The sequence below is a fragment of the Astyanax mexicanus genome, chromosome 4 (genome assembly GCF_023375975.1).
Source record: "Astyanax mexicanus isolate ESR-SI-001 chromosome 4, AstMex3_surface, whole genome shotgun sequence".
Taxonomy (NCBI): Eukaryota; Metazoa; Chordata; class Actinopteri; order Characiformes; family Acestrorhamphidae; genus Astyanax; species Astyanax mexicanus.
In genome coordinates this window covers 18849311-18864822 of record NC_064411.1, presented here as the reverse complement: position 1 = coordinate 18864822, position 15512 = coordinate 18849311, and the positions used below count along the sequence as shown (strand labels likewise).

Genomic DNA, 15512 nt, shown 5'->3' with positions numbered 1-15512 from the left:
AGCCACAAATGTTCACCTAACTCACAGCAGTTGAGTAATTTTTGAAAATATTACTAATTTACGTAAAACAGACATAATTTATTCAAGTTCAAAATAATTGTGGGATTAATGAATGAAGTAAAATACTGCTATGTCAATTGTTTAATTAATTAGGAAGAAATCATGTGGTTTGTCTGAATAAACCAGGTAAAAATCTCTAAAAATAATGAAAATAAATGGGACTTCAGAATTGTTTTAGGAATATTATCAATTCTACTGATTCTAACATGATTTTTTTTTCTCTGTTCTCAGTTAATAAACACAGAAGCCGAACAGAAGCCCTACACTGAGTTCCAGATCTCCGGGGAAGGAGCGAATGGGCTCTTTATAGTGAACGATGCTGGAGAGATATTTGTCACAGCACCTTTAGACCGAGAGAAGAAGAGCAGCTACAAACTGAACGCCCAGATCAGAGACTCCCGCACTAAAGTAAGACTGGAGCCGGACGGTGAGATTCACATCAAAGTCCTGGATATTAACGACAACAAGCCGATTTTCTCAGATATACCGGTCAGATCCGTCTACGAGAGAGCAGCAAAAGGTACGTCGCCATAAGCAGAGTTATATAAAGAATACAGTCGATGAGAAGTTAAAATTAAATGAGGCTTTATACGTGTGAATGTAAGAATTATATATGCAAGTTATTACAATATTTGAGTGAAAGGAGTGAAAGTTTTTTGTGGAAAAGTGTAGAAGGATTGAAGCTCTTGCCATGAGTCCTGGATTTAGCACTAAAGACGAAATGTAGATCTCTCACCAAGAGGTACACTTCCCAAAAGTATCTTCTGAAAGTCTTTTTTTTCAAAGGGCAGTAGTGGAAGCATTTTTATACCCCCTTGTGGTTAAAACCCAGGGTGCTATCATACTGTTTTCATGCTCTTTGCTATCTTACACCCCGTCAACAGTCAAATTTTTTATGCCTTGCACCCTCACCATTAAAATAGCATCAGAGTTTAAGAATAATGTAGTGGTATTTAGTGCCGGTCTGGAAGTGAGGTGTGTTCAGGTAAAATTCTGCCGTGTTTCTATATATTTTGGCAGCGGAAAACAGAGGTGCTCCACTGACTGATTAAAACCTTGACAACAATCAACAGTCAATTGTCAGAGCCAATTCCTATTGGTGCTCCCAGAGTCAGTTGCCTCTGCTGTGTCTGACAAAGAGGCACACTGTTAAGATATGAACGCAGTTAATGGCAACTGGCACACTGATTGGTTTATTTCATGCCCAGAAAACCCACATGATTAATTAAGAATTAGTTCATGCCTTTTGCTGACTTTGCGATACCAAAGAAACACTGACACTGCCTTAAATCCAGCTACACAATTCGAAATTGACTGATGCTCTATAGATCACTAAAATAGATCCTCTATTGTCTAATTAGTGTATAGAGTGTATTTACACTGCAAACATGTCTTGTTTCTTCATATTCTTCTTAAAATTATATTCATATTTTTTAATCATATTTTTAAAAATATAAACATTTTCAATTAAAAAAATGTGTTTTGTGCAGGTACCGAAGTGCTGACTGTAACTGCCACTGATGCAGATGATCCAAAAACAGCCAATGGGAATATTGTCTATAAACTGATGAACGGAACTAACTACTTCAGAATTTCAAATCAAACAGGTGAGTACAGTGAGGAAAGTTTTTTTTGTAAACTGTACAGCAAGGTTTGTCAATAATTAAGGATTGTAAAATTATATATAATATAAAATGATAAGTACTGTGGAGAAAGATAAACCTATAAATAGCAAAATCAGAGAAACTGATTCAGAAACTGAAGTGCTCTCTTAATCTTTTTCAGAGCCGTAGATACAGGTGGCAGCTGGTCTTAATGTGGCATCTAAAGATGCATTGCATTCTATAGTTTTACAACAGAACAGCATTAAACAGTTATGTACTACATTAATTTACTCTTAAACATACAGGAATTGGTTACAGTGCAACTAATGCTGTTCTAGAAATTATCCAAAATACTGTAAATAATGTTAGAGTAATCTGATACAGTACAATAAGGATTTAGTTTCTAACAAAAGTTTTGATAACAAAAAGAAAATCATGCATTCAAAATCTATACTTATTTACTTCAGAAATTCAGAGAACTTTGGAGTGATTGGATGCAAATTAATGGAGATTTTTAACATGTTTTTTGTTCCACGTTTTTGTCTTTATTTGCTTGTTTTAGGTAAAATCACAGTTGAGGACAGCCGATTGGACCGTGAGACTCAGAGTCAGTATAAGCTCGTAGTTCAGGCCTCAGACATGTTCGGCAAACCAGGAGGATTTACGACCACCACCGTCGTGACTGTTAATATAAATGATATCAATGACAACGCGCCTGCTTTCATTAGAGGTACGTGAAGATCATCTCATTTCAGTGCATTCTGATTCTGCAAACTGATGAATTCCCACTAAAAAGCATCCTAGCATCCACCTGGGACACCATTGCAACCACTTCAGGAGGTAGTCACTTAGCATCAAACTAGCATCCACCTGAGACACCATGGCAGCCACCTAGCCACATTTTAGGACTACTTTAGATACACCCAAGTAAACACCTAGCAATGATATAGCATCTGCCTGAGACACCAAAGCATCCACCTAGCAACACCTTAGCATCATTTCAGAAACAATCTTGTAGTCACCTAGCAATACCTTATCATTTCAGTAACACACTAGTAACTACCTAGCAATATCTTAGCATCACTTCAGAAACACCCTAGTAACCATTTAGCAACACCTTAGCATCACTTCAGAAACACACTAGTAACTACCTAGCAATATCTTAGCATCACTTTTCAGAAACACTCTAGTAGTCATCTAGCAACACCTTAGAATGCAGCTACCTAGGAACACCTTAGCATGAATTCAGAAACACCCTAGTAGTCACCTAGCAACACCTTAGCATCACTTTAGAAACACCATAGACGTCCCCTAGCAACACCTAAGAATGAGAGGCATCACAGCAGCCACCTAGCAACTCATTAACATCACTTCAGAAACACTCTAGTAGTCACATAGCAACACCTTAGAATGTGAGACAACACAGCAGCTAACTAGGAACACCTTAGTAGTCACATAGCAACACCTTAGAATGTGAGACAACACAGCAGCTACCTAGGAACACCTTAGCATGAATTCAGAAACACCCTAGTAGTCACCTAGCAACAACATAGCATCACTTTAGAAACACCCTAGACGTCCCCTAGCAACACCTAAGAATGAGAGGCATCTCAGCAGCCACCTAGCAACTCATCACTTCAAAAACACCCTAGTAGTCACCTACCAACACCTTTTTTCTTTACACACCTAGCATGTAGCATCCACAGAAGCCACCTAGGAACACCCTGGCAACAAAGCACCCAACCAAACCACTTGGAATTCCAATACAACTACCTAGCAATGCCACAGTTGCACCACAGCAATACCCTAACAACACCATAGCAGCCATGTAGCAAAACATACTAACAGCATTGCAACAACCAGGGATTCCACAGCAACCACCTAGAAACACCCTTATGGTCAACTAGCAATACAATTAGCATCACTTCAGAAACACCCTAGTAGTCACCTAGCAACAGCATAGCATAACTTTAGAAACTCTTAGTAACCATCTTAGCATTACTTCAGAAACACACTTTTATACACCTAGCATGTTACATCCGCAGAAGCCACCTAGGAACTGACAGCCCAAAGGCAACACCCTAACAAAGCATCCTAGCAACCACCTGGTATTCCAATACAACTACCTAGCAATGCCATAGTTGCACCACAGCAATACCCTAGCAACACCAAAGCAGCAAATATTAATGGAATTGCAACAATCAGGGATGCCTCTGCAAGCACCTAGAAACACCCTAATGGCCAAGTAGCAACACATTAGCATTACTTCAGAAACACCCTATTAGTCACCTAGCAACAGCGTAGCATCACTTTAGAAACTCCCAAGTAGTCACCTAGCAATAGCGTAGCATCACTTTAGAAACTCCCAAGTAGTCACCTAGCAATAGCGTAGCATCACTTTAGAAACTCCATAGTAGTCACTAATCAACACCTTATTATCACTTCAAAAACTAGCAATACATTAACATCAATTCAGGTCACCTAGCAACACCTTATAATGAGAGACATCACAGCAGCCACATAGAAACACCTTAGCATCACTTTAGAAACACCCTAGTAGTCACCTAGCCACAGCAGCAACCACCTAGAAACACCTTAATGGTCATCTAGCTGTGCTGAAAGCGCCGTAACCCTGAAGCTGGAACTGATAGTGTGGATTTATATGTTAATAATTACTGAATGATGTACTGAATAATTCTCTACTGGGTTCTGCAGGGATCTTCAGATTTACAGTGAAAGAAGACGTGAAGACGGCGTTTGAAATCGGGAAACTGACTGTGAAGGACCAGGATGAGAAGCAGAATAAAAACCCTAAGTTTACGATCCAGGGAAATAACGATCTGTTCTTCGTGTATCGGGACGACGATGGTGACGGAGCTCTCATAATCAAAAAGGTACTGCTGTACAGCACGATTCACCCTGTTCACACTCAATACACTTACACTATATACTGTTAAAATTGGATTTTCACCAGTTAAAAGTTGAGTTTAATTAAGCTTCTAAATTGTTTTTACTAGATGTTTCCTGTATTTAATAAAGCATTTACCCATTTATATAGCTCTAATACAATGTACAGTTCTCTCTCTGTCTTTATTTACCCAGTAGATCAAGTAACAAGTGTATCTAGGTTTGTCACAATAACTATTTTTTAGGATTATGTTAGTGCATCTCAAAAAAATAGAATACCACTGAAAAGTTACTTTATTTCAGTAATCCAGTTCAAAATGTGAAATTACAGCCAAACAAAACTCAAAAATCAGTGTCTCAGAAAATTAAAATATGACATAAGACCAATTGGTACATTTGGCAGTGTGCCAAATCCTGCTAGAAAATGAAATCCTCTTCTCCATAAAAGTTGTCAGCAGAGGGAAGCATGAAGTCTATACAGCCTAAAATATATGAGTTTCACATTTTTAACTGAATTACTGGAATAAAGTAACTTTTCAATGCTATTCTATTTTTCTGAGATGCATTAACATAATCCTAAAAAAATAGTTATTGTGACAAACCTAGATACACTTTTCAATGCTATTCTAAGTTTTTTAGATGAACTAGTATATTTTTCTTATTTTTTAAATCTCATTTTAAATAGTTTATGCATTTTACACATTACTTTTAAAATCAAACAGGTGAGTGCACTGTAGAAAGTAAATATGTAAATTTTACAGCAAGGGTTTTACTGTATAATAAGAAGAGTAATTTACAGTCAACAAATTACAGAGTATTGTTACAGGGTTTTGTCATAAATAAAAATCTAATTTAACACTGTAATTATTTTTTCCAACAAAACTTTAAATGTTTGGAGTCCTGTAATAAATATTTTATTATAAAGAATTTACTGTACACCTTTTTTAAAATAAATCAACAATGTAATTATTGTGACCAGCTCACTTATATTACATCAAATGTACAAATAGATCAAACGTTAGTCAAAAAAGTAGCAAATGATCAATGGTCTAGTTTTTTCATGTCCTGGATTCTACATAAAGGCTTTAAATTCTTTATAAATGTCTTATAATGCTGTTTTTTTTATTTATGGTCATTTCACACAGGGTTTGGACTACGAGACCAACCCCTCGTACAGTTTCATGGTGACGGTGAGCGAGACTGACGTGGTCCAGCCCCCGGACTCTCAGGGGTCTGTGGTGACCTCGGCTCGAGTGTTAGTCTCGGTTGCGGACGTTAACGAACCGCCGTTTTTTACCCAGACTGAGTACAAGTTCCTGAAGGTCTGAACAAGAACAAAATCGTTGGATCTGTTTCAGCCAGCGACCCAGACAGGCCTGGTTCCAAAATAAGGTAATAATAATTATAATAACAATTTAATGTATTTTTCACAATATAAGGTGCATCGGATTATACGGCGCATAATGAGACACTAGTAAGGAATAGGGATGTCACCATGTTTTCCTTCTAATTCATCAGGGTGGGAAATAAGTTAAGTAGTAAAGTTAAGCTAAGTAAACAAAACTATAGTTCTATTAAAGTAACATTAAAAAGTCAAACATGCGCTGGATGTTAATCTGGATGTTTCTCTCTTTAAAACTGTTTATTTGGGTGAATAAAGCACTTCCATTTATTTACAGTAAGCTTAGATTTCCAGATTTCCAAGGCTGGGTGCAGCAGCATTAGCATTAGTGGCTAACCACTAGTGTAGCCATGTTCCTGTAAATCAGGGCAATATCAGTTCATCCCACGTAGCTTGTTTTAACATGGTAAATGCACAGGCTACAGTTGACATACTCACCTCTGAATGTCAAAAGAGTTAGAGCTTAACACAGTTAGCAGCTAATGCTAATAATGCTCCAGCAGTGCTAGGCAGGGTTATCAGAAGGCTACAGGCCTCACCTCTGTCAGATTAATTAAATTAATTAAAACAGGCCACTGTTTCCCCTTCTATTTATTTGTTGTAACTTGTAATAAAATGTAAGTAGTAATCATTTATAGATGCATTTATAAGCCATTTATAAGCCCTTTATAAAGGAGACTTATATTTAAAGTGGTACCAAACATATCAGGTCTTGGTCTTGAAGTTTTATGGACTCTAGTGGTCTTGTTTTGGATACTGTCTCTGTTTATTGTGTGTTTTAGAGGAGGTTTGTGAGAAACGTTACCTACTGATCATGTTCTTTGCTCTAGTTACGCCATCAGGAGCCTGAAGTGTCCATTAGAAATAAACCAGCAGACTGGTCAGCTCACTGTGAAGGAAAAACTGGACAGAGAGTCTGAGGAGTCTCACATGTGTGAGGTCACGGCACAGGAAGAGCCTCCAAGCGGTGAGTCGCTGAATGGATAAAAATATTTAATATTTATTGTTCTCTTAGGTTGTTTTCACACCAGGTGTGAAAACGTGAAATATATTCCTTTTATTTGAGCTAAACTGCTGATAAGGTGCAATTTAATATAATTTATCAGCCAGATAACGCTAATTACCACAGCTATAAACAAATGCTGTCTCTGCTGCTCAATGCTCTTTATCCTCGTAGCCTGTGCTGCATTCACTGTGTTCACCACAGGCGCAACTCCATACTTTGGACACTCCTCAACACTGTAGCCTTTTTGTGTTGTGTTCCAAATACATTTGTTCAAGCAAAATACTCAAAATTTTTCTTCCAGTTAGTTGATGGCCTGTAACTAACTACTCATTCTGTTCGTTACCTTGTTGTGCAGAAAAAGGTGGATAGTGTAGCTTCAAAAAAGGCTACCTCCATATTAATGGCTATGGATTTAAAAAGGGATCTATCTTAACAACTAAAAATAAAATCTTTTAAAACATCAACTAAACTAACACTAATGTTTCCTACCAAACACATGATCCTGAGAGTCTTCTCGGTCTTCATCCACAGGACTAATATCCTGCGCCATGGTCAAGCTGAAGGTTCTGGACGTCAACGATAACGACCCAGTACTGGTCGACGGGAGCAACGTGTACATCTGTGAGAAAGATAAAAAAGGAGAGGTGAGGAATTAAAAAAATATCTGTATCATATCAATTTTACCCTGTTTTTTCCCTTTAAGCTTCCCTCATAATTCATTTCTGCATTAGCAATTTTAACACAATATTTTTTAACTTTTAAGACTGACTTTCCTGCACTGTGGGTGGGGCAAAACTGCTTGAGGCTAAAATGTGTGTGGGGCTAAACTGCTGTAGGCTGAAGAGTTAATAAATATAAGGTATTTTTTGTGTATTTTACTACCCTCTTTTCCTCTCTTTGCAGATAACTGGAACTATTAGTGCTTTCGACAAGGACATAAACACTGGAATATTCCGGTTCACTCTGGCAACAAAGACTTCCAATTTCTCCCTTCACGACAACTTAAGTAAGAACATCTTTAATTCAGTCACAAAACAGATCACAGAGATCTTCAGACTTAAATATATAAAAATGTGTCAGCTTTAGTAAAAATACGAGTGTAGAGCAGGATCTTCAGGCCCAGCTGTGGTCAACATCTGTGGGTAAATGTGCTGCAGGATGCCATACGGAACCTGTAGACCTCCATGTCCAATCGTATCTCGTCTTGTATCCAAACTAGAGGCACCAACATGGTCTAAACCAGGCGTCGGCAATTAACTATATCTAGCTGCGGGCTACAATGCTACAGGCTAGTAGCTCTCCAGTCTAGAGGGTTGTTGAACCCAATTGCAGAACAGTTCAATTCAAAGCACATATATCAATATAAATAAATAAACACACTGCTCCTCAACTGTGTTGTCCAATACACTATCAATGCCCCGGCTAGTGAATTGGAATGAATGATTGGGATCCCAAGAATGGGTGGAAAAAATAAAAACAGGGGGAAAGTCACAGCGATCGCGACAGAGAGAGACAGGGGAGGTTTGTAAACAAAAGCCAGAGAAGCATTTTATGTATTATTTTTTCCATTATCATTCATTATAGTTCAAACAACCTCACGGGCCAGATGTTTCATTGCCGACTTTTGGTCTAAACTAAAACCTCCTTTAAGTTACAGTACAGTTTTCCCCCAATAAACTCTAATATCTTTTCACTCTAATATTTAACTCAGCTTCATGCAGTGTTGATTTTTGTCACATTTTTTAAGCGTATTTAGCCTACTAACTTTAACATACTAAGTATATAATTTATGATTGATAGTACTAGTATGTACAGTACATTAAGTATGCATAAGACATGTAGCTTGCTTTGTTTTAGTGGCGTATACTAATCACTGCGCTCCATTGAAGACGTAATAAAGTGATGGTCTGATGAAGGTCTGATGGTTGGCTCTCAGTCATCGCTCTGAAGTGGCCAGACGGCGTCTCGTTTCTTGCTTTTTCTCAGGCATAAACCAGAATGGAAACAGATGCTGCGCACGTGCTGAAAGATGCATGAGGAACAAGCTTTTTAAAACCAGCACCAGCATGAACACAGCTAGCACCACGGGGGGCCACGAGATGCTGTGAGAGCTTTTTCAGAACAAAAAAAGGATTTCCTTCTTCTGCAAACACTGAAGCATGCTCAGCATATCATCATTGTATTCAAAACACCCATAACATTAAAAATGAAAAGTCTTTGCACTAACCCCTGTTGTTTTGTCTTTCCGCGTTTTTTCCATGTTTCATAGCCCTAGTCCTTTGTTCAATATTTATGTCTGTTTATTTCTTGTTCCCTGTTATTCATTTGTCTTCCTTGCCCTGTTTAGTTTATTTAGTCTAGTTTTAGTTATAAGTTTGTTTCTTTGTTTTGCCTCCCTGTTTTGTTTATCTTTATTGTATTTCGTCTGTTCCTAGTTTGTTTATGTTATCGTTACACCCTCATATTTTTTGGTTTTGCGCGGTGAGCCTCTGTCCTCACCCTGGACTAGGCGGTGCCTACGAGGACCAGAGGCAGGTCAAGCGCGACTCATGGGACTACCTGGGGTGCGAGCCCAGCAGCTCTGAAGAGGAGGAGGACTTCCTTCCTGCTCCAGCCCGTCTGCCGCTGCCTCCAGGAGCTGTTCTGCCTCCGGCTTTCATGTGTCCACCTTGGCTCCTGGAGGAAGCGGCATCCTCCCCGGGGAGAACTGCAGCAGCGTCCTCCAGACGCTGACTCCCGTCCGCCCGCCTCCCAAGGTGCTTCCAGAGCTAGCTTCCCCGGTGGGGATCTGTTCTGTTTCTGTTGGCCCGTTCCTCAGTCTATGAAAGAGCTTCAGCGTTTTTGGGGTTTTGCTCATTTTTATAGGCATTTCATTGGCAATTTCAGTGGTTTAGGCTGTTCCACTTACTGCGTTAACCAAAAAGGCTACTAAGGTTCTCAAATGGTCTCCCAAGGCTGATCAAGCCTTTAAACTAAAAAACTAAAAGCTGTGTTCGTATCTGCTCCCATTCTTGTGCATCCTAAACCCGAACTCCCGTTTGTGGTTGAGGTCAATGCGTCTGATACTGAGGTGCGGGCTGTTCTCTCCCAGCTTCATCCCATAGCCTTCTTTTCACGGAAGATGTCACCCGCGGAGCGTAACTACAGCATAGGGGATCCAGAGCTTCTTGCTGTCAAACTGGCTCTCGAAGAATGGCGTCACTGGCTGGAGGGGGCTGCACACCTGTTTACTGTTCTCAGTCTCACAAGTCAGAGTGTATCCTTCCACCCGCTGTCAGTATAGCAGCTATTAGATGAGAACTTGATCTCATCCAGCAGAATGTTGGTAATTCTCCACCTCCGGAGGGTTGTCCTCCTCACAAAATGTTCATTCCCGATAAGTTTAGAGAACGCCTAATTGGCTGGACTCACCCTGTGCTTCCTACTGGTCAACTGGGTGTCACGCGCACACTGCAATTAATCTCAGCTCGCTTTTGGTGGAAAACCATGCGTTTCCCACCAATAGAGTATGGAAATAATTTTTTCAGCATTTAGGTATTCATGTCAGGAAACTGTTGCCAAGTATATTGGTCCTTTTAAAGTTCTGTCTCAAGTTAATGAGGTGACAAAATTGAGGTTCCTGCCCAGTGTCGTGTTCATAACTCATTTCATGTTTCTCTGCTTAAGCCTCTTGTCCCGGGTCCTCTTGCTGAGGGGACTCCAGATGACGTGCCGCCTGCGGCAGTGGAGGCTTCATCCACCTACGCGGTGAGAGAGGTGCTGTATTCTCGCAGGCGCGGCGGTGTGCGCCAGTATCTCTTCGACTGGGAGGACTACGGCCTTGAGGAGTGTTGCAGGGTTACCGCCGATGATGTGCTGGATCCTGCTCTTCTAGCCGAATTTCATGCTCATCATCCTGGTAAGCCTGCTCCCAAACCCCGTGGGCATCCCAAGTGCTCACTTTCCCCTTCGGTCTGGCACCTCTGTGGCTACTCCTGTTCCTCCCACCGGTACTCCCTGTCCGTCGGATGGACGTCGTCGTGGTGTCCCCGTTCCGTCTCCATTCCGACTCCCTCGGGTACTCCCTCCGGGGGGTACTGTCAAATCTGGTGCTGTAGGCACTCCTGTTTCTCACACACACAGCTCTAACGGAGGTTTTCAGTTAGACAACTACACTACCCAGAACGCACCACCTGCTGACATCACACACACACTCACGTGACACACTCCGCCCCTCATTAGTCACTCCCCAGGTGTAGCCATGTGTGTGTATTTAGGTGTCGTTAGTGTTGGGGTCGGTTCTTGTACGTTTCACGTCTGTAAGTGCGCCATGTATTTGCTTGTTTCCTCAGTCCTGGTTTCTTTTTGTTATTCCATGTTTGTTTTGTATTTATTTTTGTTAATAAATTTGTGTAAAGTTTGCGTTTGCGTCCGCCTCCTCGTCCTTCCCCGCACCCCACCTGACACTTTTTGTTTCTTCGACGCCGATTTCTGCCTGTACCTCTGATTGTGGATTTACTGTGTTTTGACCTGGACTGTTTATGTTTTTTGATTTTTGGATTATCTCTGATGCTGGCTTTCTAGTGTATTAACTCTGGACTGTCTCCCATTTATGGTAAGGTCTTGTCTATGTGGTTCCTGTTTGCTGGTGTTACACTGTTTCTGTTTTTGACTACCTCTGTGCCCTTCCAACTTTTAATAAAACCCAGAAACTGTATCTGCGAGTGTCTGTATTCCATCCCCAATATGACAAAAAATTAACATTGATGTTTTATTCTATAATCTACAGACTACATTTCTCCCAAATTAAAAAAAGAAAAATTGTCATTTAGAGCATTTATTTGCAGAAAATGAGAAATGACTGAAATAACAAAAAAAAAAGAGTCAAATAATGCAAAGAAAGAAAACAAGTTCATATTCATACAGTTTTAAGAGTTCAGAAATCAATATTTGGTGGAATAACCCTGGTTTTTATTCACAATTTTTTTCATGCATCTTGGCATCATGTTCATCTCCTCCAGTTTCACACCAGTCTTACACCAGTCTTACACCAGTCTTACACACTGCTTTTGGATGATAACTTTATGCTGCTTTACTCCTGGTGCAAAACTTCAAGCAGTTCAGTTTGGTTTGATGGCTTGTGTTTTTCATCCATTTTTCTCTTGATTATATTCCAGAGGTTTTCAATTTGGTAAAATGTAAAGAAATTATCATTTTTAAAGGGGTCTCTTATTTTTTTAGTTAATGATACTGTTCTTCTTGATTTAAATAATAAACCCAGATCTAATAAATGTGCGTGTGATAGCCTTCATCACCATCTTTTCACACTATCTCTGCGCCTCACGCCTAATTTGCACGAGGAATGCGTATCTGCCGCAGCCGCTTTAATTCCGAGCCGGAGTAAAAGTCAGGCTTTTTTTTTTATGAGGATGAGATTCCAATGCTAATAACACAATGCTAATAAAATGCTAATATAATGCTAAGACAATGCGCTAAGATCATGCTGACACAATGCTAAAGTAATGCTTGCAAAATGCAAACACACTGCTAAAACACTGCTAACACAAAGGTCAACACAGTTACTGAGCTCTGAGTTTCCTCTTCTATAGTCTACAATGCTCCACCAGCAGCTTGCGTTCAGTAAAATTGAGCCGGAACCATTTTTTAGAGACTGTACGTGTGACGTAAGTACATTAAGACACGTGACGTGGCCAAAAGAAGAACTCCTGCAAAAAGTGACCCAACACCCCAGTTTTTAAAAAGAATATATTATTAGGCTTAGCAGGGATGGTGGTTCCAGAACACTGGTTAAACACCATTAAACACAATATTTTCAGAATATATTATCCATATTCTTCTCCACTCAGAAATGCTTCTGTTTTTAGTTTAGAAATAAAATAATCCGGATGATAATACTGTCACTTTAAATCTACTTGTACATTTGCACTTTCCTGTAGTACAAATCGAGTTCTAATGCCACTATTGTTTTATTTGCAAGTATAAAATTTTATTTTAATTTATTGGACAGTTGAGAAAAATGATGGACGGATGGACAGATTAGTGTTCAGCAGCAGATTGCATGCACGCACACACACACACACACGTATGTGCGATGTATATAAATATATATCTGCTCACAAGCAGGACAACAGAACGAAGGAGGAAAACACACAGGCTGAAAAAAGTGTGAGTGTGTGTGTGTGTGTGTGTGCTACACACAACACACACACATACACACAAAAGAATGTGTGGGACCGTAGTTCAATTCATAAGGAAACTAAACTTTACAAACCATCCTTATTTTGGCCTGAAACTTTACAAACTTTCTTTGTTGTTATTGTTGTATAAAACTTTACATTCTTAATTTATTGTGGCCTGAAACTTTACAATATAGATACGTAGGTAGGTCGGTCGGTACTATTTATACCAAAGGAAATTTAGTCAAATTTAGGCAAGTGAAAAGCGTCACTTATTGTAGCCTAAAACTTTATAAACCTTCCTTATTGTAGTCTGAAACTTTACAGACCTTCCATTTTATTGCCTGAAACTTTACAAACATCTCTTATTGTGGCCTGGAATTGTACAAACCTTCCATATTGTGGCCTGAAACTTAACAAACCTCCCCTACTGTTGCCTGGAATCTTTTTTTGTGTGGCCCAGAACTTTACAACATTCTCTACTGGGTTCCAAGACATTTTACATCCACCTACTGTATTACTACTTATAATTATGCATAAACACATGTCTATTTATGCCATTCAGTGTATGTAAAATCCAGATTTCTATACAGTCTGATCTCTTAACAAAATAGCTACTAAACTCTCTCTATCTCTCACCCATCATACACTCATCCTGAATCATAAAGCTGATCTCTTCTCTGGTCCTCAGGTGCTTTCTGATTGGCCGGTCTCAGGGCAGTGCTGAGTGTGTGTAGGAGTGTTTTGCTGGAAGGTGAGAGAAACGAATGTCTTCACTCTTTTTTTCTTGTTCTTTTTGAGCTCAGTGGGCTCCTGATGTCCAGCTGAGCCTGAAGTGGACTCTCAAGTCCTGCAGCAGTTCCCAGCATGCCGCTGTCTGCTAGATTTTTATATATGTATTGCACTTCAGAAAAGGATTAAAAAGGTAATTTTATGATATTTCTTGACTACCTATTCATCATATTATATAGATGTATTACACACAGAGTGAACTATTTTAAGCATTTATTTCTTTTATTGGTGATGATTATGAAAACTACAGCCAATGAAAACCCATATACAAGACAAGTCCTGCTGGAAAATGAAATCCACATCTCCATTAAAGTTGTCAGCTAAGCATCACTGACCATCAGTAAATTTTGCATTTCATTTGTATACTGATTTTTGGGTTCATATACCTATATAATATATGAGTTTCATATTACTGAAATAAAGTAACTTTTCAATGATAACTCTATTTTTTTAAATGCACTTGTATATAGTAATGTATTTAAGTTTACAATGTGAATTGACATACATTAAAAGCTTCTGTATGGGTGTCCCAGTACTTCCATCCATATAATGTATCTCCCTCTATAGATGTGTGTGTGTGTGTTTCCATCAGAGCTTCCACAAGCAGTCAGTAATTATCTCTTATTGAACTCTTACATCAAACACAGCACACTGCCTGAGTCATCTGTGTATGTGTGTGTGTGTGTGTGTGTGTGTATTGAGCATGTTTCTCACACATGACATTACATTACAGTGCAGCCACTGCTCACATGGTCCAGACCAAAATAGAAGCTCTCAATCCGAATTAACTGAATAATGATCCGGTTTGGTTGCAGCAATTTTGCAATTTGTTTTAGACCAATTGCAGGACGTTGGTGCAGGATATCCTAATATCACCTATTATGAATGAAGGAAGTTATACTTATATATCGCCTTTCTAGAAACCCAAGGACACTTTACAACTTACACATTTTTACACACAACCACTCATACTCAGCACTCATCCACAAACTGGTGAGAAGTGGCAGCCAATGGCGCACAGAAACAACAGTCAAATCAAGTCAAGTAGTTTTATTGTCAATACTGCATATGTACAGGACATACAGAGAATTGAAATTACGTTACTCTCCTTCCCAATTTTACAGCAAGTACGTATAATAGATATAATAAAAGAGAGAATGGGAGACACTATGAGTACAATACAGCAGGGACACAAATAGACATACATGAGACAAAACAAGGTGCAGTGGTGTGGGGAGAAATAGATATATAAATATAAGTAAAAAAAAAGAAATAGATATATAATATAAAAGAGTGGGAGACACTATATGTACAAAACAACAAGACACAATAAACATACGTAAGACAATAGTGCAATATTGATGGTGATTGAGATGGAATGACAGTATAAATAGTATATATCAGCAGTGCAAATAGGGTATATGGTATATATCTTAAGGCAGGTAAAGTGAATGAATGCGTAAGTTGTTAAAGTTCACAGTTTTGGGGAATTAAAGTGCGAATTGACAGTGCAAGTATATCAGATATTGGGTGTGTAGTGCAAGTCCGTTTGGAAGGGACCAGTA

General features: G+C 39.2%; 5 protein-coding genes across 13 annotated transcripts in view; 3 read left to right on the top strand and 2 right to left on the bottom strand.

Moving 5' to 3' along the window:
• Positions 1-9205, top strand: part of LOC111189065 (cadherin-12-like) — a 28662-nt gene extending 19457 nt beyond the window's left edge. Inside the window, exons 3-10 of the mRNA XM_049477690.1 lie at positions 292-580; positions 1551-1667; positions 2227-2394; positions 4380-4558; positions 5717-5963; positions 6804-6940; positions 7511-7623; positions 8966-9205. Of these exons, the coding sequence (XP_049333647.1) occupies positions 292-580; positions 1551-1667; positions 2227-2394; positions 4380-4558; positions 5717-5899 (936 nt within the window). The 3' untranslated portion in view covers positions 5900-5963; positions 6804-6940; positions 7511-7623; positions 8966-9205. The remainder of the gene's footprint in view (positions 1-291; positions 581-1550; positions 1668-2226; positions 2395-4379; positions 4559-5716; positions 5964-6803; positions 6941-7510; positions 7624-8965) is intronic.
• Positions 1-15512, bottom strand: part of LOC111197331 (NACHT, LRR and PYD domains-containing protein 12-like) — a 686367-nt gene that overhangs the window by 318224 nt on the left and 352631 nt on the right. The gene's annotated exons all lie outside the window — the stretch shown is intronic.
• The window catches only part of LOC125801186 (zinc finger protein 665-like), a 316241-nt gene that overhangs the window by 82190 nt on the left and 218539 nt on the right, over positions 1-15512 (bottom strand). The gene's annotated exons all lie outside the window — the stretch shown is intronic.
• The window catches only part of LOC125801441 (zinc finger protein 239-like), a 308090-nt gene that overhangs the window by 115471 nt on the left and 177107 nt on the right, over positions 1-15512 (top strand). The window lies entirely within an intron of this gene.
• Positions 1-15512, top strand: part of LOC111189991 (zinc finger protein 239-like) — a 269338-nt gene that overhangs the window by 219899 nt on the left and 33927 nt on the right. The gene's annotated exons all lie outside the window — the stretch shown is intronic.